Source organism: Crocuta crocuta, unplaced genomic scaffold (genome assembly GCF_008692635.1).
Source record: "Crocuta crocuta isolate KB4526 unplaced genomic scaffold, BGI_CrCroc_1.0 scaffold318, whole genome shotgun sequence".
Taxonomy (NCBI): domain Eukaryota; kingdom Metazoa; phylum Chordata; class Mammalia; order Carnivora; family Hyaenidae; genus Crocuta; species Crocuta crocuta.
The window spans coordinates 1,968,113-1,989,356 of NW_027531425.1; the positions used below are offsets into that span (position 1 = coordinate 1,968,113).

The 21,244-nt window shown below is 43.4% G+C and overlaps 1 protein-coding gene and 1 long non-coding RNA gene across 4 annotated transcripts; both read left to right on the top strand.

The window, feature by feature from the left end:
- Positions 1-3,664: 3,664 nt before the first annotated feature.
- On the top strand, positions 3,665-10,009 carry PPP1R15B (protein phosphatase 1 regulatory subunit 15B). Of its 2 annotated transcripts, none has more exons than XM_077772089.1 (2): positions 3,665-5,336; positions 9,637-10,009. In XM_077772089.1, the coding sequence occupies exons 1-2, from the start codon at positions 4,170-4,172 to the stop codon at positions 9,856-9,858; spliced, it is 1,389 nt and encodes a 462-aa protein (XP_077628215.1). In that variant the 5' UTR covers positions 3,665-4,169; the 3' UTR covers positions 9,859-10,009. The 2 variants fall into 2 exon arrangements, with proteins under 2 accessions (XP_077628215.1, XP_077628214.1); XM_077772088.1 differs by having other exon boundaries at positions 3,672-6,089.
- A 29-nt stretch (positions 10,010-10,038) lies between these two features.
- Positions 10,039-20,551, top strand: LOC144238293 (uncharacterized). 2 transcript variants are annotated; one of them, XR_013337061.1, is made up of 4 exons: positions 10,039-15,726; positions 17,371-17,472; positions 17,832-17,978; positions 18,299-20,551. It is a non-coding gene; the product is annotated as an uncharacterized LOC144238293 (long non-coding RNA). The 2 variants fall into 2 exon arrangements; XR_013337060.1 differs by having other exon boundaries at positions 17,832-20,551.
- Positions 20,552-21,244: the final 693 nt, after the last annotated feature.

The following is a 21,244-nucleotide window of genomic DNA, read 5'->3' on the forward strand; positions in this document are numbered from 1 at the left end:
TTTCTCTCAAAAAATAAACAAACATTTAAAAAATTAGAAAAAAATTAAGTGAGAGAAAGCTGTCTGAGCCCCGCATCGGGCTCTATGCTGACAGCCAGCTCAGAGCCTGGAGCCTACTTCAGATTCTGTGTGTGTCTCTCTCTCTGACCCTCCCCTGCTCACACTCTCTCTCTCTCAGAAATAAATAAAACATTAAAACATTTTAAAAAAATAAATAAACCTTATCTTCTGCCAAAGTACCAGTCAGCTTGCCAGTCCAAGGACTTCTTGTCTTCACCAGCAGCCATGAAGCTATGGCAACACCTTGTTATCTCTGTGTCCAGAGCCACCTTCCCTCTACCCTCTAGACCATAGCAGGCTTGCAGAAGCTGGTTTCCACTTTATTTTCCTGTTGGGACTGACAGGGCTAAGTCACAAATTCTTATAGGTTTTGATACTTTATGATTGTGTTTTTTCCCCCTTAAGAACAACTTCCAAGGTAAAGAGAATAAAGTTATGTATTCAAGGACTAGATGGGGAAGGGGAGGCTCACTCAAGAAAGCTTTAAGGGGCGTCTGGGTGGCTCAGTCGGTTAAACATCCGACTTCGGCTCAGGTCATGATCTCACCACTTGTGAGTTTGAGCCCTGCGTTGGGTTCTGTGCTGACAGCTCAGAGCCTGGAGCCTGCTTCGGATTCTGTGTCTCCTTCTCTTTCTAACTCTCCCGCACTTGCACTCTGTCTCTCTTTCTCTCAAAAAATAAACAAACATTAAAAAATTAGAAAAAAAATAAGTGAGAGAAAGCTTTAAGAAAATTTGGGGGGCGGATGTGGTGTTAGCAACAAAGTTGAGAGTAGAAAACAAAAGGCTTAGCCATAACGAACATGCTNTTTTTTTAAAAAAAAATAAATAAAAATAAAAGTTTTTTTTAAGTTTATTTATTTTGAGAGAGAGAGAAAGAATACCAGTGGGGGAAGGGCAGAGAGAGAGGGAGAGAGAGAATCCCAAGCAGGTTCTGCAATGTCAGCATAGAGCCCAAAGCAGGGCTCAAACTCACAAACTGTGAAATCATGACTCTAGCCAAAGTCAAGAGTCAGACTTATTTTTTAAATTAATTAATTAATTAATTTTTAAATTTACATCCAAGTTAGCATATAGTGCAACAATGATTTCAGGAGTAGATGCCTTAATACCCATCACCCATTTAGCCCATCCCCCTCCCACAAGCCCTCCAGCAGCCCTCTGTTTGTTCTCTATATTTAAGAGTCTCTTATGTTTTGCCCCTTCCCTGTTTTTATAGATTTTTTGCTTCCCTTCCCTTATGCTCATCTGTTTTGTGTCTTAAATTCCTCATATGAGTGAAGTCACATGATATTTGTCTTTCTCTGACTGAAGAGTCGGACGTTTAACTGACTGAGCCACCCAGGTGCCCTTGATGGCTGTTATTTTTAAGTATCAGTACTCTTCCATTCATTCAGCAAACATTATTAGTCACCCGTTATGTGCCAGACAACATCTCCGTCAGTGGTTCCCTAACTTTTTGAGCTCAGGATCCTTTTTACACTCTTAAAAGTTATTGAAGACCCCAAGGAACTTTTATTTATGTGTATTATATATCTATCAATAGTTACTGTTCAAGAACTCAGAACTGCAGAATTTAAAAATATTCATTAAAAATCATAAACCCATTACATGGCAATACAACACTTTTAATGAAAAATTATTTTTCAAAACAAAACAGTATAACAAGAGGAGGGACATTGTTTTACTTTTTTTCCCCCAAATGTCTTTAATATCAGGCTTGATAGAAGATAACTCGGATCTCCTATCTGCTTTTGCATTCCACGTGTTGCCAGATCACTTATCATGTATTTTCTAGAAGATACATGTCCACTGTACACGCATGAAAAAATGAGAGTTGAGAATAACAGCTTTGTATTATTATGAACATTATTTTGGCATTGAGGTCCCTGTAACAGGGTCTTAAAATGGGATCCCTGAGGGTGCCCGGATCATATTTTGGGAACTGCTGGCTAGGTATTGAGAAATAGCCCTCAAGAAGCTGAAACCAGCAGGAAAGAACATTTACAGGTATATATAGTGTAGCGTGTTAAGTGCTCAAATAGTGTATAATAATACAGTCCTGACTGGGAAGGCCAACATATTTCAAGAAGGGGTTGATGTTTGAGTTGGACCTTGAAGCATGAGTACTTATGTAAGGGAGAGGAAGAGGTCTTTCTTGGCTGAGAAACAGCACAAATAAAGGCAGGACACAAGTCCAATGTTCTAGAGTATTAACACGCATGAACGGAAGTTACTGAAGAGAAGTCTGGCAAAGTATAGGAGGAAGGACAGGGTGTACAGAGCCTTGACTGTGTAGGCAATGGAAACAACTGTTAGCTGATAACAAGAATTAGCTGATGTTTATACCCCTACTCTATCTAGGCTAGGCACTGTATTAGGAATTTTGTTCTCTCACCAACGTGTTGAGAGAGGAGTTATTCGTCTCATTTGACAACCAAGAAACTGAGTCCTCAAGTATTTAATTTTCATGCTTAGATCTCTTTTCTATTATTAACCTGACTCCTATTATTAACACATTTTTTTCCTGAAGTTCTTAGGATTGAAAGTGAGATATTTCCAGAGTTATGGATAAGACAATAAGGGGTAAAACTTAGAAACGGAGGACCTCTTAGATTCCTAGAAGGAAGCAGCTGTTCTTTGAACCGTCGCATTGAAGCCGGTAGAGCAACTGGCTTCCTCCTGGCTCCTGAAAGACCTTTCTGCAGTCCCTAAGTGCTCAAAATTGCCACACTCCGTCTGTAATAGATTTTTTTGAGGCGTCAGTGAAAAACTTGTAGCAGAAAAAAGAAATGAACTAAGACCAAACTCACAAGAGAATCAAATATAGCAAGTAAAATGATCACATTTTTTTCAAAGGATTATGTTCTGTGTGTCCTTTGCCTATTGTATCCTGCGGTTCTGGGCAGCTCAGGACATAAACAGGACTTGAATGTGTTGCCTCCTTGGAGGCATATGAGAGTCAACAGCTCCGAGGATTGTGTTTCTTTCCTCCTCTGCAACTTCGGTTTGCCCCTCTGGAAAGGGGACAGTCTAACAGGGACACGGCCTAAAAGACAGGAGTTCACATTTTCGTGGGGATGTATGTGGGTTCGATACCGAAAGCTGGGTTCCGGGCAAAGCTAAGTAATTTAGAAACTCGAAAACCGAAAGGCCACGAACGCATAAGAATGACTCATTTTCACTTATGATTTTGCTCTCTTATTATTCATTCCAAATTATTAGTGTCTTAACACCAGACATGTATTTATACAGTATTGCCAATTCTTATTTTACTAAGATCTCATACTGATGATCTACTTAGCACTCAACAATACAAGAACCCCGATATATGCAAGCCTAAAGTAAGTGTATACACTTGGGTGTGTTTTAGGACCTTAAAAGGGCTTCCTGGAACTCTCGGGTTATCTGGCAAACTCCCCTTTTGCCCAAAGGACTGGGTGGGGCGGGGCTGTCTCCTAGGAGACCACGGAGGAGCGAGTGCGCACGCGTACAGCCTAGGCCCGGCTGATGCAACCTCCGGCGGGCGGGCCGGGTCCGCCGAGAGTAAGGAAGCCGACAGGGAACCGCCGAAGACCAATCAGGGGCCGCACGGAGGAGTGGGGAAAGGCCCTCCCGCCGAGGCTGTGCGAGTGACGTTGGGCGACGCTGGGTTGGTGGCGTAGCCAGCCGTCCTTCGTCTCGTCCTCCCGCCTGGGGGTGTCCTGGTCCGCGCTGGCCCCGCGGCCATTTTGGGCTTCGCTTCCACCCGCGTCCTCTTGCCCAGCCCTTCCGGGGTCGCGCTGCCGAGGGGCTTTTTAACGGTCCGTCCCTTTTGGATAGTCGCTGCCGTCGCCGCGGGAGGGCTCTGTCTATGGTGGAGCGGCCTCGGGCGGACTAGGACACCTTCTTCCCGCCAGGATGAATGTCGTCTCGGCCGCGGCGTCCTGTGCCTGCCGTTCCGGACTGTGGTCTGCCGCCCGCGGTCGAAGCCGCTTCCCGCTGTGGTTCTTCTGCTGGCCCGGGGATCGTCCTGGGGCTCCGACGCCGGCGCGCGGCAAGGCCAAGACTGTGTAGGCCTCTCCGAATCCCGTCCGACCTGCAGCCCTGAGACTGCCGAGAACAAGGAGATGGAGCCGGCAGCAGACGGATCGCGGCCACGGCCAGCATCTCGGCCGGGCTCCTGGATCCGGCTGCCCTTCTTCCCTCGGCGCCCGCAACCCGGTACTTCCAAGTTGCCCACGCCTCCTGCCCCGGAACACTACGGGGACCCCAGACTGGCTACTTCTCCCCAGCCCCAGCCTCGGTCCAGCTACTGGATGAAGCTGCTTTCCCAATTCCTCTCGCCGCTCCCCAGCATGCTTCAGAAGGTGCTGGTTTGGAGCCAGCTTTTCGGAGGGATGGTTCCGACCAGATGGCTAGATTTTGCCGGAGGGTACAGCGCCCTGAGAGCCCTGAAGGCTCGGGAGGACCCAGCCGCACCCCCCGTCCAGAAGTCTGTGAGCTCGCTGAGGCTCGACTCCTCGGACGACTCTGGTGCCGGTACCTTCGATTGGCTGGAGGAGGGGATCCACTGGCAGTGCCTGTCTTTAGATCTAGGATTGGACCTCACATCTAAGGCTAGAGCCCAGGACCCTGCGGCACACGCTTTTCTGTTAGAGCACCAGCTGTGGGGAGTGAAGCTGCTGCCCGGTGGCCTTCAAGGCCATCTTTGCTCTGACCGGGAACTTGGCCCTTTGCCCTCCGGGCCTCCAAACGGGAAGTCTTTGAGCAGTTTGAGCGTGGTCTGTGTGTTGCACCCCTCCTATCTGGACCGCCTGCCCCAGGTGGGGCTCGGCTATCAGAACAGCGTGGGAAGTGGCGAGCTAGTTGATTTCCAGAACCTCAGCCCCGAGAGCAGCTGTCCGACTGAAGCCCATGACCCTCCCCAGCCACTGAAGGCTGAGATCACTTGCGCCTCTTGGCAGGGATGTCCGCCCCCTTCTAGAGAGGGCATGCCCGAAATCCACCATCTGCGCACGAAGCGGCTGGAATTCCTTCAGCAGGCCAGCAAGGGGCAAGCGTTACCCACCCCGGACCAAGATCATGGCTACCACAGCCTGGAGGAGGAGCACAGCTTGGTCCGGATGGATCTGACGCCAGGCGGAGACAGTCCGACACAGGGTGTTCCTTCCGCTGGAGATTTTCCCGGAGCCGCCCAGGAACCGGGAGCCGAGGGGCAAATCGCGTCGTTGACTCCAGAGGTTCCGCTTGCTGTGGAGGAACCGGGCCCTTCAGAAGGCTGTCCATCTCGCGAGGTACCTGTGGAGAAGGAGCCTGGAGAGGACCAAATAAGTGTAGTTGACTCCTCAGACCTAGAGAGTGACGTTCCCTTTTCCACCAGACCAGTCTGTAGCAACAGACTGATCGATTTCATTTTAGGAGGTGCACCCAGTGACTCGGAAACAAGTTCAGATTCGGAAGATGAAGGTTGGGATGAGGAGGCTGAGGATGATGGTTTTGATAGCGATAGCTCATTCTCAGAATCAGACCTTGAACAAGACTCTGAAGGGCTTCACCTTTGGAACTCTTTCTATAGTGTCGATCCTTATAATCCCCAGAACTTTACCGCAGCAATTCAGACAGCTGCCAGACATGTTCCCGGAGACCCTTCCGACTCTGAGAAGGATTTGTCTGACAAATCTGATCTAGAGAATTCTCCTCAAGGTGGAAGCCTTCCCGAGTCTCCTGACCAGAATTCTGAGGAGGAAGAGGACTGGGAATCTAGTGCAGACGAAGCAGAGAATCTCAAACTGTGGAATTCTTTCTGTAATTCCGATGACCCCTACAACCTTTTAAATTTTAAGGCTCCTTTTCAAACATCAGGGAAAATTTGGAAAGGCTGTTGTGACCCAGAGAGACCGACTGAGCTCACTGCAGCCATTTCGGAGTGTCACACCTTACTTTCTTGTGAGGTGCACCTGTTAGGGTGCCGAGACACTGAAGGTGCAGACTTGTTACAGGGTGGGGTTCTTTCTGGACAAAGACACACACATGTCAAGAGGAAAAAGGTTTGTGTCTTTTTTTTAAATGTGACTGTTAATTTGTATTGTTTTGATGTGGTTGAATCCAGTAGGATGACTTTTCTTGAGGCGAAGTCGTGCATATTTTTTGAGGAAGGACTCTAAGTTTATATACTCGGATTAAGATATGACCCCACCCCCACCCTGCCTCCTTCCCTCTCTTAGAATGTGGTTCCTGTCCAAATGGAACACGCTGGGGTATAGACGTTAGCAGGAAAGTGCCCTTTTCATTTGGGTTTGTAGCTCTGGACTGTTTCCAGGCAGGCGTCAACTTTTCACTCTTTTTTATGGAACAGAAAAATTAAACCTTGTGTCCACACAATTTAACCTTTTGGAGGTTGGTCAGGTCCTGTTATAGCCATAGTATTTTACATGTGGTATGTCATTTGCAGATCATATTTTATTTACAGGATAACAGTCTTTAATACTGTCCGTTAGAACCCAGAGGGATGATGGTACCGAGTAGCAAGTCAGATTTGTCTGGTCGTTTGCCATGAAAGAAAATACTAGTTTCAGTATGAAAAGCTTTTTGACATGTACATGACTTTAACAGTTAAAAAAAAATACAAGAAATAGTATTGCCTTTTCCTAAGAATTCAATACTGGTTATGAGTTCTCATAGTTAATGGTTAATAATCATTTGTAACAATGATGGTCACTTAATTAGGTTTAACTTGAGTAGTTGCTTAAAAACTTCATGGAGCATTTTATTCTTTTAACATATTGTCAAGTTAATTTTCTTTTGGCAAGACTTTTGAATTGCTTTATTTTTTTCCCTCTACTGTTTATTCAGCTAACGTCATTAATTGCCAAGGATCCCCTCCAAGCAAGCAGGGTACCTTTTATTGTAGAGGGAAATTTCCTTTAGTTTCCTGTACACTTCTTTGGAAAGAGAAAGGAGGGGAGATTATTACTATCTCTGATTCTGCTGCATCAGAGTTTCGAGTGGACAGGACCATAATCTGTTGGCTCTGAATGGCCAGCTCAATCCTTTGAAACTCTTGCTGGGTAGAAAATGTCTCTAAGTGGTTACAACTTGTGTCTCGCCTGTAGAAGCGGACTGAGTCATGTTAAAAACTTGGTTCACACTTCTGTGAATGCCGTCACACAAGATCTTTTCTCCGTATTTTGAATGGGCCCCTGACAAAACGACCTATTTCTTGACTAGATTAAAAAGCAAAGTGGGGCCGCGGAATGAGCATTCGGTATCTGGAGACTTGCGTCCCTTCCTGCTGAGCTGTTAGGGCCGAGAGATTTGGGAAGCCAGCCAGACCTGCAAAGTGCCTTGACCTCTCATGGCCTTGATTCACTCATTTATCTGATGGGAGTAATAATTGCATCGGTTGTATGCATTGTTGCATGATTTAAATGAGATGAGTAAATAAAACTCCTAATTCATCGCCTTGCCTTTAAATGGTAGCTGTACTGTTCAGGGACCTTAGGCCAGTCTGGTGTCTCATTTTCGCTTACTCATTGAGTAAACATGAGGTGAGTCAAGGAGCTGTGAGACTACGGACTATGAACTAGCAGCAACATTTAGAAAAGATTCTGTCAAAAACATAGTAAAATTATTTGGAAAGCCTTTGAGTACTTGACATTCTACAGGTGTATGGGAATTACGGGTAGTGCCTAATTCTCAGAATGAAACAGCGAGCGATGGGAGTTTGAACCGCCCGTGTCCTGGCAGTAACAGTGCGCGTTGTGGGGCCGCACTCTTGCCACACCACGTGGAAGCTGTGCGATTCAAACAGGCCTAATGGGCTTCTCTGCACAGTGGAGGTGATAATGGTACATATCCTCGGAGGATTAAATGAGGTAAAAATTGTGAAGTGCTCTGAAGGGAGCCTGGCCTGTGGTAAACACTCTGTACACGTTGTTGTTGTTGTTGTTGTTATTTAGTTTAGTGACACAGTGAGTGAGTAACTCTAGAATGCAATATCTAGTAAGATGTTACGCACTTGCTAATTGCCCTCCAGGGCGTCCCTTGGCCTGATGTAAAGGGAATGAAAGGAGTAGGCCACGATGGGGATTAGCTGATGTAACTATTGAACATATTTTAGAGCAAGTATTTACTTTTGTACTTTGCTATGTTAGAAATGAGGTAGGGGTTAAAAAGGGACTGTCACTCATTCCGTGAAATCGTGTGTATTTAATAGTTACAATTTCATGTGTATGTAGTGAAGCATATTGAGCAGGAATAAAAGGAGGGTTTTTATCTCAACTACAAAGTCCCTCGGTAACATAGCCTTAAAACATGTTAATTTTGCTGCATTCTGTTTACTAAGTAACTTTTTTAATAGTCTGATTACAAACGTAATAACGTAAGAGTAATAATGCATGCTCATGATGCAAATTGGAAAGCACCCAAAAAGCGAAATTCTCTTTAAAGGAAAAAGGAGGATGGGGCGCCTGGGTGGCTCAGTCGGTTAAGCATCCAACTTCAGCTCAGGTCATGATCTCACGGTTCGTGGGTTCGAGCCCCACGTCGGGCTCTGTGCTGACAGCCAGCTCAGAGCCTGGAGCCTGTTTCAGATTCTGTACCTCCCTCTGTCTCTGACCCTCCCCTGCTCACGCTGTCTCTCTCTCTCTCTCAGAAATAAATAAAACATCAAAAAAAATTTTTTTTAAAAAGGAAGAATAGAAATAGTGGAGATCGTTTGTGCTATAATAGAATAGAAATAGTTAAAGCTTTTGTGCTGTAATAAAAGCATTGGCTAATAACTATTTCAAATATTTCTTAAAAATTGTTTGAGAACTATTTGTCATTCTGGAAGAAAAGTGTCACAGAACTGTATTTCCCCAAGGATTGGGGGGGAAAAAAAAAGACTGATAACATCAGGAGACTTACAGTTCCCCATCTGGATTCATTTTATTAACACCAAAGACCAGGAGGAAAGAGGTGGAATGAAAGGATGACAGATGGGGGACAGGAATGTATTGTGTATGTGTGAAGGAAATTTAAATGGCATTTGGTCACTTTTTAAAAAATTAATTAATTTATTTTGTAATTTACATCCAAGTTAATTAGCATATAGTGCAACAATGATTTCAGGGGATTCCTTAAGCCCCCTCCCCATTTAGCCCATCCCCCCTCCCATAACCCCTCCAGCAATCCTCTGTTTGTTCTCTATATTTAAGAGCCTCTTATGTTTTGTCCACTCCCTGTTTTTATATTTTTTTAATATTTTTATGATTCTCTTCCCTTATGTTCATCTGTTTTTTATCTTAAATTCTTCATATGAGTGAAGTCATATGATCTTTCTCTGACTAATTTCGCTTAGCATAATAGCCTCCAGTTCCATCCACGTGGTTGCAAATGGCCATTTGCCCACTTTTTTACTGAGATGCCATCTACCCAGTCAGAACAACTGCTGCTGCTGCTTTTTCTTTAAACTTCTGTTACGGTTGAAACCAAATATTCCTCTAAGGTACTTGGATGTGTGGTATTCTGAAAGAATTAGTAGCATAAAGGGTTAATTGCCTTGATGATTTTAAGATCCTAGAGCATGATTAAAAATAGTCTTTGTCTTTATAGGTAACCTTCCTTGAAGAAGTTACTGAGTATTATATAAGTGGTGATGAGGACCGCAAAGGACCCTGGGAAGAATTTGCACGGGATGGGTGCAGGTTCCAGAAACGAATTCAAGAAACAGAAGATGCTATTGGATATTGCTTGACAGTTGAGCACAGAGAAAGAATGTTTAATAGACTCCAGGAAACTTGCTGCAAAGGACTTCGTGCTTTCGAGCAACGTTAAGATGATTTGACAGCCTGTAACTTGTGCATACGCTACCTCTTACTTGAGAGGTTTCTTTTAAAAACAAAAATTGGCAGCTGTCCTTTTTTTTGGAGGACATGCAACTCGGACCCAGTGACCTGGTTTAATTTTTTTCTTTTTTCTTTCTTTTTTTTTTTTTTTTTTTTTCAACCNGTTTGAAGCCGAGCCCCGGTAATGAAGGATGAGATGATGTGGTTTCTAAGCCTCCCTTTTTTGACTTAGTTGGATGTGTTTTTGAATGTCCCATGCTTGCCAAGGTGAAACAGGGGACCGTTTGAGATGTAGTTTTGCATTTTCAAAACTTACCTTCTTGGGAAACAATATTTATAGGGTTCAAAGGCCATTTTCCGTCCTAATTTAAATTCTGTGTACCTGTCTGAAAACTTTGGGCTCTCCCTCCCTGATGTTCTAAAATTAAGGGGCTTTTATGCTCTATTTTCATTTCAGTGATGTGGCCCGTCTAACTTGAAGCTAAGAAAATAATCTTGTGTACGCTACCAACTGATACTATCTTGTGTCAGCTTTTTTCCCCCTACCAAAAGTAGCTCTGGTTGAAAGTTGTGTGGTGTGTTGTTGTTTTCTAGGTGAAGTTCTACCTACGACACTTTGAGGAACCGCCATAAAACTTCCACACGCTGGACTCTTCTGCTGTTTGGGAAAACTGCATCTTTCTGCCAAATTGTAATGTCTAACATGTTTAACGTCTGTGCAAACTGTGTCTTGGAGAGGGTTCTCTGCATGTTACTGTCGTTCCCAGTTCAATGGTTCTTTGTAGTGTGCAACAGGTAGAAATTGTTGTAAAAGACTCTGGAAAGCAATGATTGCATCAGAGGCATTTATTTTTTAAGTTGAAAAGCCAAGACTTGTCCTAGGAAGGAGCTAGGAGACCTCTCAGCAATTTGGTTCTGTTGTATATAGTCTCAGTGGAAAACCAGTGTTATTAATCTCATGTCTCCGCACCGTCACTTTTAAAACCTGTCAGGGGAACACTGTAAACTTGGAAATGGGCAGTTCTGAATTTTCCAGTTGGTAACGTAAAATATAGACTTCAGTGGATATCCAAGCTTATTGTGTTCTGCTGTTAATGAGAGAAGACAGACAAGGCCTGTACTTCCGGATGGTACTATAGACTTAACTCGAAAGTCTTACTGTTTTTAGCCCGAAGTTTACTTTTGAATTGAAGTTCTTGCAGTGCCTGGTTGTCCTTGGTGTGTTTGGTTAGCTCTACATGGTGCGCTTCTGCTAGGCCGAGGTGAGGTTAATCTGCTCCTTTACTGGTCCATTTTTACCCCACATGCCTGCTGTCGCAGGTGACGGAAAGCAGGAGTAGAACAGGGGACCTCTTCAGTTTGAACTTGCTTCAGTGTGGAAACAAAGTTTCCGTCAGAAGTGCTGGCTGACTTACTACCTCAGTTTATAATCTACCTGGTCATTACTTCTATCCGGTCTGCTCTAAGAATTGCCTCCAGGGATAACATATGTCCTCATACACGAACACACGAGAGTACACCACCGTCAGAGCCGGTCCCATGGTGATGGAGCCCTTACCCCACGGGCATCGCGCGCCTCCACTTCGGGCGATAGTAGGGGTGGCGCTTGCAGAGTCCTGCCAGAGTGGCCACAGGCCAGTTTCAGGCACCTGCTGTCCGGTGGAAAGAACGCATCATTTTCCTTGAATGAGGCTTTTTGAAAACATGTAGGCATTCTTTAAAACCAGCCTGCAGCCTACTGGTTATTTCACAGGCTCTGTCTGAAATCTTGCATCTCTTGCTTGTATGAAGAGAATGGCATGGCTTGACATGTACTGGGTTTTGGAACCTTGTTCCCTGGGGATTCCAACCTGCCTACCAAATGAGTAAAAGCTTGGGGAAGAATTCTCTCACTTAGCACCTTCCTTTAAAAGAAGTGGTCACAGTGATGAACAGGACAGAAGGGGTTATTTTTAAGTTGGACCGAAGGCAAAAACAATTCTTGTCATTCCATCCCAATCCTAGTCGTTAGAACAAAGTTAAACCCGGAAGCTGTCACGGAACGTTGCGCACATTTAAAGTCTCGCAATGGTGCTTTAAGTATCAATGTAGCATGTGTAAGGCTTTGTACGGACAGGTAAACTTTCCTTTTCCGAGTGTTTGAAATGTGATAACAGCACCTCTTTGTCTTTAACTTGAAATCAAAACTGTCAGATTTTATTTTTTTATAATTTAAGGAAAGTAACTTTAGGGGACTAGGAGACTCTAAATCGGCTTCTGCAGATCCAGTGATTTAAATGTAACCAGTTTGTGGGGATTTTATAGCTAAAATTATATTTGTGTATATAACTTTAACTAATCTGTAAATTGTAATAAATATATTTGCAATTATTAAATGTTACACGATATTTTGGTTCAAGTTTATATTGTATGGTTCCTAGTATCTTATATTAGTTTTGGACTTAGCAGAATTTTCAAGATTAAATCAGGTACTTTCGTGAAAGCACTATAAACTTTGAGGTGCTGGACAAAATTCTGTAGTTTACAAAGGATATGTGACACACAGATTGCACCTCAGCCTGTTGTGGGGGAGGAATTTTAAGGGGATGAATAGGATTGCAAATCACGTTTTCTTTTTTTTTTTTTAATTTTAAAGAAATTAAAGAAATTTAATTTTAAAGAAATTTTCTGAGAGACAGTGTGAGCAAGGGAGGGTCAGAGAGAGAGGGAGATACAGGATCTGAAACAAGCTCCAGGGTCTGAGCTGTCAGCACAGAACCCGACGCGGGGCTCGAACCCACTAACTGAGATCATGACCTGAGCCGAAGTCAGGTGCTTAACCGACTGAGCCACCCAGGCGCCCCAACAAATCATGTTTTCATAGAGAGGGGAATTTAGTTCTTAGAGTACAAAACGCCCTTCTCAGAGACTGGGGATTTGATTCCAAAACTGGCCCAGGCATCCATTTCTGCTGCAAAGAAGGTAGTAAAATGGAGTATTTCACGGAAGCAGTAAAATTCACATGCTTGCCTTGGCATAATGTTTCTCTTAAGTGCAGGGAATTTTTTTTTTTAAGTTTAAATTCAAGTTAACATAGTATAGTATTGGTTTCAGGAGTAGAATTTAGTGGTGCATCACTTACAACACCCAGTGCTCACCCCAACAAGTGCCCTCCTTAATACCCCCTACCTATTTAGTCCATTCCCCCCCATCCACCTCCCTCCAGCAACCCTCAGTTTGTTCTCTATATTTAAGACTCATGGTTTGCCTCCATCTCTGTTTTTGTCTTTATTTTTCTTCCCTTACCCTATGTTCATCTGCTTTGTTTCTTAAATTCCACATATGAGTGAAATCATGTATATATATATACACCACCTCTTCTTTATCCATTCGCCAGTCGATAGACATGTGGGCTCTTTCCATAGTTTGGCTATTGTTGATAATGCTACTAAAACATCTGAGTGCATATGCCCCTTCAAATCATCATTTTTGTATCCTTTGGATAAATACATAGTAGTACAATTGCTGGTTGTAGGGTAGTTCTATTTTTTTTATTATTTATTTTTGAGAGAGAGTAAGTGGGGGAGGGACAGAGACAGAAGGAGACACAGAATCATAAGCAGGCCCCAGGCTCCAAGCTGTCAGCACAGAGCCCGACATGGAGCTTGAACTCATGAACTGTGAGATCACGACCTGAGCTAAAGTTGTTTGTTCAACCTACTGAGCTACCCAGCACCCCAGGGTAGTTCTATTTTTTGATTTTTAAAATTAGTTTATTTTTTGAGAGAGAGAGAGCGGGACCAGGGGGTGGTCAGAGAAAGAGGGAGAGAGAATCCCAACCAGGCTCTATACTATCAGCACAAAGCCCAATGTGGGGCTTGAACTCATGAATCGTGAGATCAGGACCTGAGCTGAAATCGAGAGTTAGACGTTTAATGGACTGAGCCACCCAGGTGCCCCCCCCCCCCCACTCTAGTTCTATTTTTTAACTTTTTGAGGAACTCCCATACTGTTTTCCAGAGTGGCTGCACCAGTTAAGTAGCAGGGAAATCATCCTGTTTCTTCAGTTTGCACATTACTATTAATGCTAATCATGGTATTATAAATCATGACATACTCCCACTTACAATGTTGCATAAATGTGATGGTAACATCAGAAAAGTCAAACTTCTTACCCTGAAAAAAAGGACAAACATTTGGGTTATAACAAGCCTATTAATGGATTAAGACATAATAGTATTCTTAATTTGGGTATTTGGATCTTCCTAGCTAATGAAGAAAATTTATTAAAGATATTTTTCTGAACCGGGAGGAAAGAATAGTTGCAAGCAATCAGTATTTAGTACAAATTGAATCAATAGCCTCTGGTTATACTCTACTTTCATGTTGGGGTTAATTTCAGCATTTTTGGCCATCTCTCCCCAGGAAGGTTTATGAAAACAGCCATTTCACATCAAACCGGATGCATTGCTATGACTCCTGATAACCATGGAGACATTGTGCTGGGTTTTTTTTCTACTTTAATAGAAAACTTAAGACAAATATTTAATTACTGACCTCAAATTTTGATAGTTACAGATTTAGGAATTTGGTGGTTTCATTTGGAGTCGTCTTTGGATTCTCTGTGTACGTTTTATTTTTTATTTTTTTAAAGATTTTATTTTTAATCTCTAAACCCAACATGGGACTCAGACACAACTGTGAGATCAAGCGTCACACGATCCCCCTACTGAGCCAGCCAGGGGCCCCCTTCTGTGGACCTTTAAAAATAAACTGGAGGGCGCCTGGGGGGCTCAATTGGTTGAGCTGCTAACTCTTGATTTCAGCTCAGGTCATGATCCCAGAGTTTTGGGATCAGGCCCTGTGTTGGGCTCTACCCTGAACATGGAGTATGGAGCCTGCTTAGGATTCTTATCTCTCTGTCCCTCTCCCACTCTCTCTCTCAAAAAAAAAAAAAAAAAAAGTGGAAATATCTTGTGTTTTTTTTCTCACATAAATACATGTTATAAAAGTATCTAATACACAGATATATAAAAGCATTCTTAGTGCCTTCTAAGAAAAGAAGTAGGCTGCCCAGGGATATCTTTTTGAGATGAGAGACTTAATTTCTTGTTGTAAGTATAAGGAGGTTTTGATATGTCTTCATTTAACTGATTATAACACAAATGTTAGTTTTTTGGAATCTTTCTCTGTTGGTAATTAGGATCTTTTCCATATGGACTTCATCAAATGCTTTGTGATCAGTACAAAACATTAGTCTTTTTCTCCCCAGATTTGCTCCAAGGAGACTGTTTATGTCAGTCAATTATGACTTTAAAATACAAAGGTAGCAGATATCAATACAGCAATAAGGGTAATAAATAGGATAAATCGATCCTTCTAACCCTGCTCACTTTGAGGATTCACCAAGCAAGACTTATACTGCTTCCAGTTAATATGTTTTAGTGACAAGTTTGCCATCAGGAAATAAAGAAACCATTTTACACGCACGGGGGAGGTGGGGGTATGTGTTACTATGTAAAAGTTTGAGTTGTGTCACTGCTTTGTCATTGGCTGATTCCGTGATCTCACCAGGGAAGACAGGAAGCGAAGTTTATGGAAAGTGGATTGCTTGACCCATCGGGAAGATACCCCTGGGATCTGATGAGGACATAAGGTCCAGAAACTTGAACTACAAGGGGCAAACTTGGGAGTGATTTATCAAGTTTTGTTCTTTTAATCTTTTACTCTTTCCTCCATCTTAGTACTTTCCTTTTCTCCCAGTCTCCTCCCACCTTTGTTTGCTGAATACTCTTTTTCACTGTTGTTTTTTTACAGATCCTTCCCTAGAAGACAAGGAGGAGGTGCTCACAGCAAAAGAACAGCACAGTTGCCAGAGGTGTGTGTTCATTAAAGATACTGTCCACAGAGAGGAAGAAAGGACCTCACAGAGGTCTTAACTCTCTCCAGAGCTTGCTGCATACTTTCCTACCAAAATGATAGGTTACCATGCACGTGGTTTAAGACTGGATTAATTTTGAGAGCGCCTAGGGGGTTTAGTCAGTTAAGGGTCTGATCTTGGATTTTGTCTCAGGTCATCATCTCCTGGTTCATGGGTTCAAGCTCCCATTGAGCTCTGCGCTGACAGTGTAGAGCCTGCTTGGGATTCTTTCTCTCCCTCTTTCTGCCCCTTCCCTGCTTGTGCACTCTCTCTCTTTCTGTCTTTCTCAAAAATAAATCATTAATAAAGAAAGACTGGATTAATTTTAATAAATATCCCGAGGATGTTCAGAGTCAAGAATGGCGATGGTAAAGCTGCATGCAGTATGCTATTTTGAGTTAAACCTACATTTTTTCCTGAAAAGATTTTATTTATTTTTTAAAGTTTATTATTATTTTCAGAGAGCAGACATGTGAGCAGGGGCAGAGAGAGAGAGGAGGAGAGATAGAATTCCAAGCAGGCTCTGGGCTGTCAGTGCAGAGCCCGATGCGGAGCTCAAACTCATGAACTGTGAGATCGTGACTTGAGCTAAGATCAAGAGTCAGGTGCTCAACTGACTGATAACTCCCAGGTTCCCCCTAAGATTTTAAGTACTCTCTACACCCAACATGAGGCTCAAACTTACAACCTCGGGATGAAGAGTCCCATGCTTTACCGACTGAGCCAGCCAGGTGCCACCAAGCATGCTTTTCTTTCCTTTTTCTTTTTTTTCTTTTTTAAAGTTTATTTTGAGAGAGACAGAGACAGCGCAAGTGGGGGAGGGGCAAAGAGAGAGAAGGAGAGAGAGAATCCCAAGCAGGCTACGCACTGTCAGTGCAGAGCCTGACACAGGGCTCAAACCCACGAAACTGCAAGATCATGACCTTATCCGAAACCAAAAGTCAGACACACTTAACTGATTGAGACACCCAGGTGCCCCAGCATGTTTTTCTTGATGGAGCTCATACATTGAAGGCAAAAACCAGAGAGGAGTCCCAGAAGAGTTTTGAGAGCTCATCTGAATACAGAGTCTGGAATGGTTGTCTTTAAATTTTTTTTTAATGTTTATTTATTTTTGAGAGAGAGTGTGTGTGTGAGAATAGGGGAGGGCCAGAGAGGGAAGGAGACACAGAATTGGAAGCAGGATCCATGCTCCGAGCTGTCAGCACAGAGCCTGATGTTGGGCTTGAACTGACGAACTATGAAATCATGACCTGAGCTGAAGTTGGCCGCTTAACCAACTNGCTCTTCCTCTCAAAAGTACCTCAAGAGGCTCCTCACTACCCTCTCCACAACCCGTCCTTTCCCTCACTTCACCTTTTTAAACTATGTTCATTCCGACCTTGTCTTGTTAACATCTTCACTCGTTTCTGGTCTACTGCCACCCTCGCCACCCTCTGAGAGCCGTGATCTTGTTATGTGTCTTGTTCATGAGCCTAAAGCCTAGAACTGAGACTAGCATATAGATATGCAACAAAGATTTGAATGAGTGAATCACTTTCTTTTGTTTATTTACTTTTTTAGTAATCTCTTGAATGAGTTAATCACTTTTTTTTTTTTTAGTCTTCTCTACACCTGACGTGGGGCTCGAACTCACAACCCAGAGATCAAGAGTCACTTGCTCTTCCAACTGGGCCACCCGGGTGCTCCAAGTTAGTCACTTTGGTAAAGTCACCTTTCATATAGCCTTCGCTGAGATTTCATCAGCACAGCCACGTGCGATTACAAATAAATGAGCCACAATCAAAGAACTGAAAGGTCCTTCCAGAGAAGCTATAGTAAGCTCTAACTTTGTAGAGCATAGTCACACATTTCAGCTTGGCTGGGGGTATCCCATCAGTTAATTCGAGCGTCCTTAATCCGGTGCATGGTAATTTAGGAATTTCATATGTGAGCAAATCAGCCAGGTCCTTTCTTTTCCAGAGTTAATAGTCTGTATTGGCATGCCAGGGTACCCTTCGGGCCACACCAGAGGCTTCAGTCCTATTCCTCTGCGACTAGAGGTGCTCTGTTGTTTCCACTAGATGGCGTTACTCACCCTCTCAGAGTGCCTGATGAGGCCCTGCTATTTCTAGTGTGCCGGCTGCTGCCCTCCCGGAGGTCATTCCCGCTGGAGAATGGCCCTGCCCATTCCAGGCCTGCCTTGCCCCTTATGACTCCACCTTTTTGTGGTAAGTGCCCGGAAGTGGAGGCTGTTCCTTATGGGAGAACCAAGCTTTGTATGTGAACACAAACAAATGAATTGATTCTTCCTGATCTCCATGGAGAGAGGCTAATTTAGGTTGGAGATGAAACCCAAGAGGCTGATGGATGGATCCTTGCTTGGCTTTCAGGATTAGGGTGTTTGCAGTTAGGGCTTCATCTCCCTTACCTATTTGCTTAGGTTTTCGCTTCCTATTGCGTTCCTGTGAACCAGGGCATCATTCTCAATGGCGGGGGAGGGGGGGGGCACATTGCTCGAGGCTTGGAGAATCACTGTGCCTGATTACAGAGCTGTACATATGACCAACTTGGAAGGAGGAAAGGATCCCCAAGAATGCTGGACTGAGAGTTCGTGCTGTTGTTGCCTGAGGCCCTCGTAATGCTGGTAGCCGAGGCCAGGTGGACATCCAGGACTGTTCTTCCGTCAAGTTGGTATTTTGGCTTCATGGGGCTGCCCAGTCCACTTCCAGGTGTGGATGCACTTTTCCTTTGCCTGCAGGGCCACCTTTCAACTGTTTCATCGTGGGGCTTTTCCTTTCTTTTGTTTCTGCTTGATTTGACTGGGGAGGGTAGGAGGGATCTTTTTTTTTTTTTGTACCTTCAGGAATTTACAGAAGAGTTTTGCCACAGAGGGGCAATTCTGATTACCCCAGTTTTTAGACACCCTCCTCTGAACAACTACAACCTTCCCCAAGACAACCTGATGAGAGTCACATCTTGACTGGCCTACGGGCTGTAGCCCAGGACCGCGTGACAGACGGTAGGTTTTTATAGAGAAATATTGACTTGCAGAAGAGTCCTGCGGGGAAGTGAAAGGGTTGAAGCAGGTGCGTGTCCTTGCCATTAATTTCCCAGGCTGTTTCCAATGGGATGACACATTATGTTAAGCCAATGTCCCCTCGTCTGCCTCCCATCCGGCGCAGACCCCCTCAGGGTCCGTTGGGAATATTTACCTTCCTTGATCAGGTTTCATCTTCCTCCCAAAGGCTTCCTTGATGGTGACTCCATCTCTATATCCTCAGAGCTCATTAGCTTGTTTTCAGTGTTACAGCCTCCCGTAGACCTTTCTTTCACTGCTTATGTCACACTGAGCAGTAACCATTTGTCCTTCCATTGCTTCCTGTAGACTGTCCCCTTTTTGCTGGAAGCGTCCTCCGCATAGTAACCAGAATGCCTTAGGCACACAAGATACTTTGTTAACTCAAGTGGTAATTTCGTAGCCTCCTTCTCCCAGTGGCTACGCTCCCCTGCCAACATACACAGTTCAGTAAGTTATTGATTCATGTGTTTCAGAAAAGCAATGAAATGTGTGGAAAGGTCTATCTTCAATGTATACATTGTGCTTATTTATAGTCCTTGCGATGTTCTTGAGAAACTAGTGTTACTAGTGGTGACTTTAAACTTACAGTTTTAAATCAGTTGATGTTGCGTCTTCATTACTAATCTTTCAAGTGAGCATGAGGTTCGGTGTTATGAAAGGCACTTCCTCATTAGGTAGATATAGAGCATTTCTATTATCCCAAAAAAGTTCCCCATGCTCTTTTATTTTTTAAGTAACGCCTATGCATAACATGGGGCTTGAACTCAAGACTCTGAGATCAAGAGTTGCATGTTCTACCGATTGAGCCAGCCAAGTGTCTGTCCTCATACTCTCTTGTATTCAACCAACTTCCAGCTTTAGGCAGCCAGTGATCTGCTTTTTTTTGTTTGTTTGTTTATTTATTTATTTTGAGAGAAAGAGCACACATGGGAAGGGCAGAGAGAGGGGAGCAGAGAGAGAATCCCAAGCAGGCTCTGCACTGACAGATGCAGGGCTCGAACCCATGAACCACGAGATCACCACTTGAGCTGAAATCAAGAGTTGGATGCCCAGCCAACTGAGCCACCAAGGCATCCCCGGTGATCTACCTTTTATCACTATTTCACTATTTTACCTTTTCTAGACTTTCATAAAAATTGTATCTTACATACAGTATGTACCCTTTTGTGTCTGGCTTGTTTGATCTAGTGTGATACTATTGAAATTCATTTATGCTGTTGGGTATATCAATAGTCCACCCTTTTAATTGGTGAGTAGTATTACTTGTATGATTACATCACAATTTATTTATTCAGTCACTAGTAGATGGACAGTTGGTTTGTCTACAATTTGTGGCTGTTATGAATAAAACTGCTATGAACATTTGCCTATAAGTGATTCTGTGGACATACATTTTCATTCCTTTTGGATAAGTTTAGGAGTGAGATTGCTGGATCATATGGTAAGTATATGTTTAACTTTATAAGGAAATGACTTCCAGTTTTCCAAAGTGGCTGTACCACTTGGCAGCAATGTATGAGAGATCCGGTGTTCCCACATCCTTACCACTGCTTGACATTGTAAGTCTTTTTAAGTTTAGCTATTCTAGTGGATTTGTAGTGGTATCTTATTCTGGCATAAATTTGCATTTTCTTGATGTTTAATGTTTTGGAACATCTTTTCATAAGTTTATTTGAAATAGCAAATATCTTCCTTGATGAAGTATGTATTTAGATCTTTGGTCTATTTTTAACCAAGTCTGTGTGTGTGTGTGTGTGTGTGTNGTGGTAATTTCGTAGCCTCCTTCTCCCAGTGGCTACGCTCCCCTGCCAACATACACAGTTCAGTAAGTTATTGATTCATGTGTTTCAGAAAAGCAATGAAATGTGTGGAAAGGTCTATCTTCAATGTATACATTGTGCTTATTTATAGTCCTTGCGATGTTCTTGAGAAACTAGTGTTACTAGTGGTGACTTTAAACTTACAGTTTTAAATCAGTTGATGTTGCGTCTTCATTACTAATCTTTCAAGTGAGCATGAGGTTCGGTGTTATGAAAGGCACTTCCTCATTAGGTAGATATAGAGCATTTCTATTATCCCAAAAAAGTTCCCCATGCTCTTTTATTTTTTAAGTAACGCCTATGCATAACATGGGGCTTGAACTCAAGACTCTGAGATCAAGAGTTGCATGTTCTACCGATTGAGCCAGCCAAGTGTCTGTCCTCATACTCTCTTGTATTCAACCAACTTCCAGCTTTAGGCAGCCAGTGATCTGCTTTTTTTTGTTTGTTTGTTTGTTTATTTATTTTGAGAGAAAGAGAGCACACATGGGAAGGGCAGAGACAGGGGAGCAGAGAGAGAATCCCAAGCAGGCTCTGCACTGACAGATGCAGGGCTCGAACCCATGAACCACGAGATCACCACTTGAGCTGAAAT

Excerpts from the sequence above, each read along its gene's own strand:
- PPP1R15B (XM_077772088.1), top strand. The coding sequence starts at position 4,170 with ATGGAGCCGGCAGCAGACGGATCGCGGCCACGGCCAGCATCTCGGCCG. Across the intron at positions 6,090-9,636 it reads CACATGTCAAGAGGAAAAAG|GTAACCTTCCTTGAAGAAGT; the intron begins GTTTGTGTCTTT and ends TTGTCTTTATAG.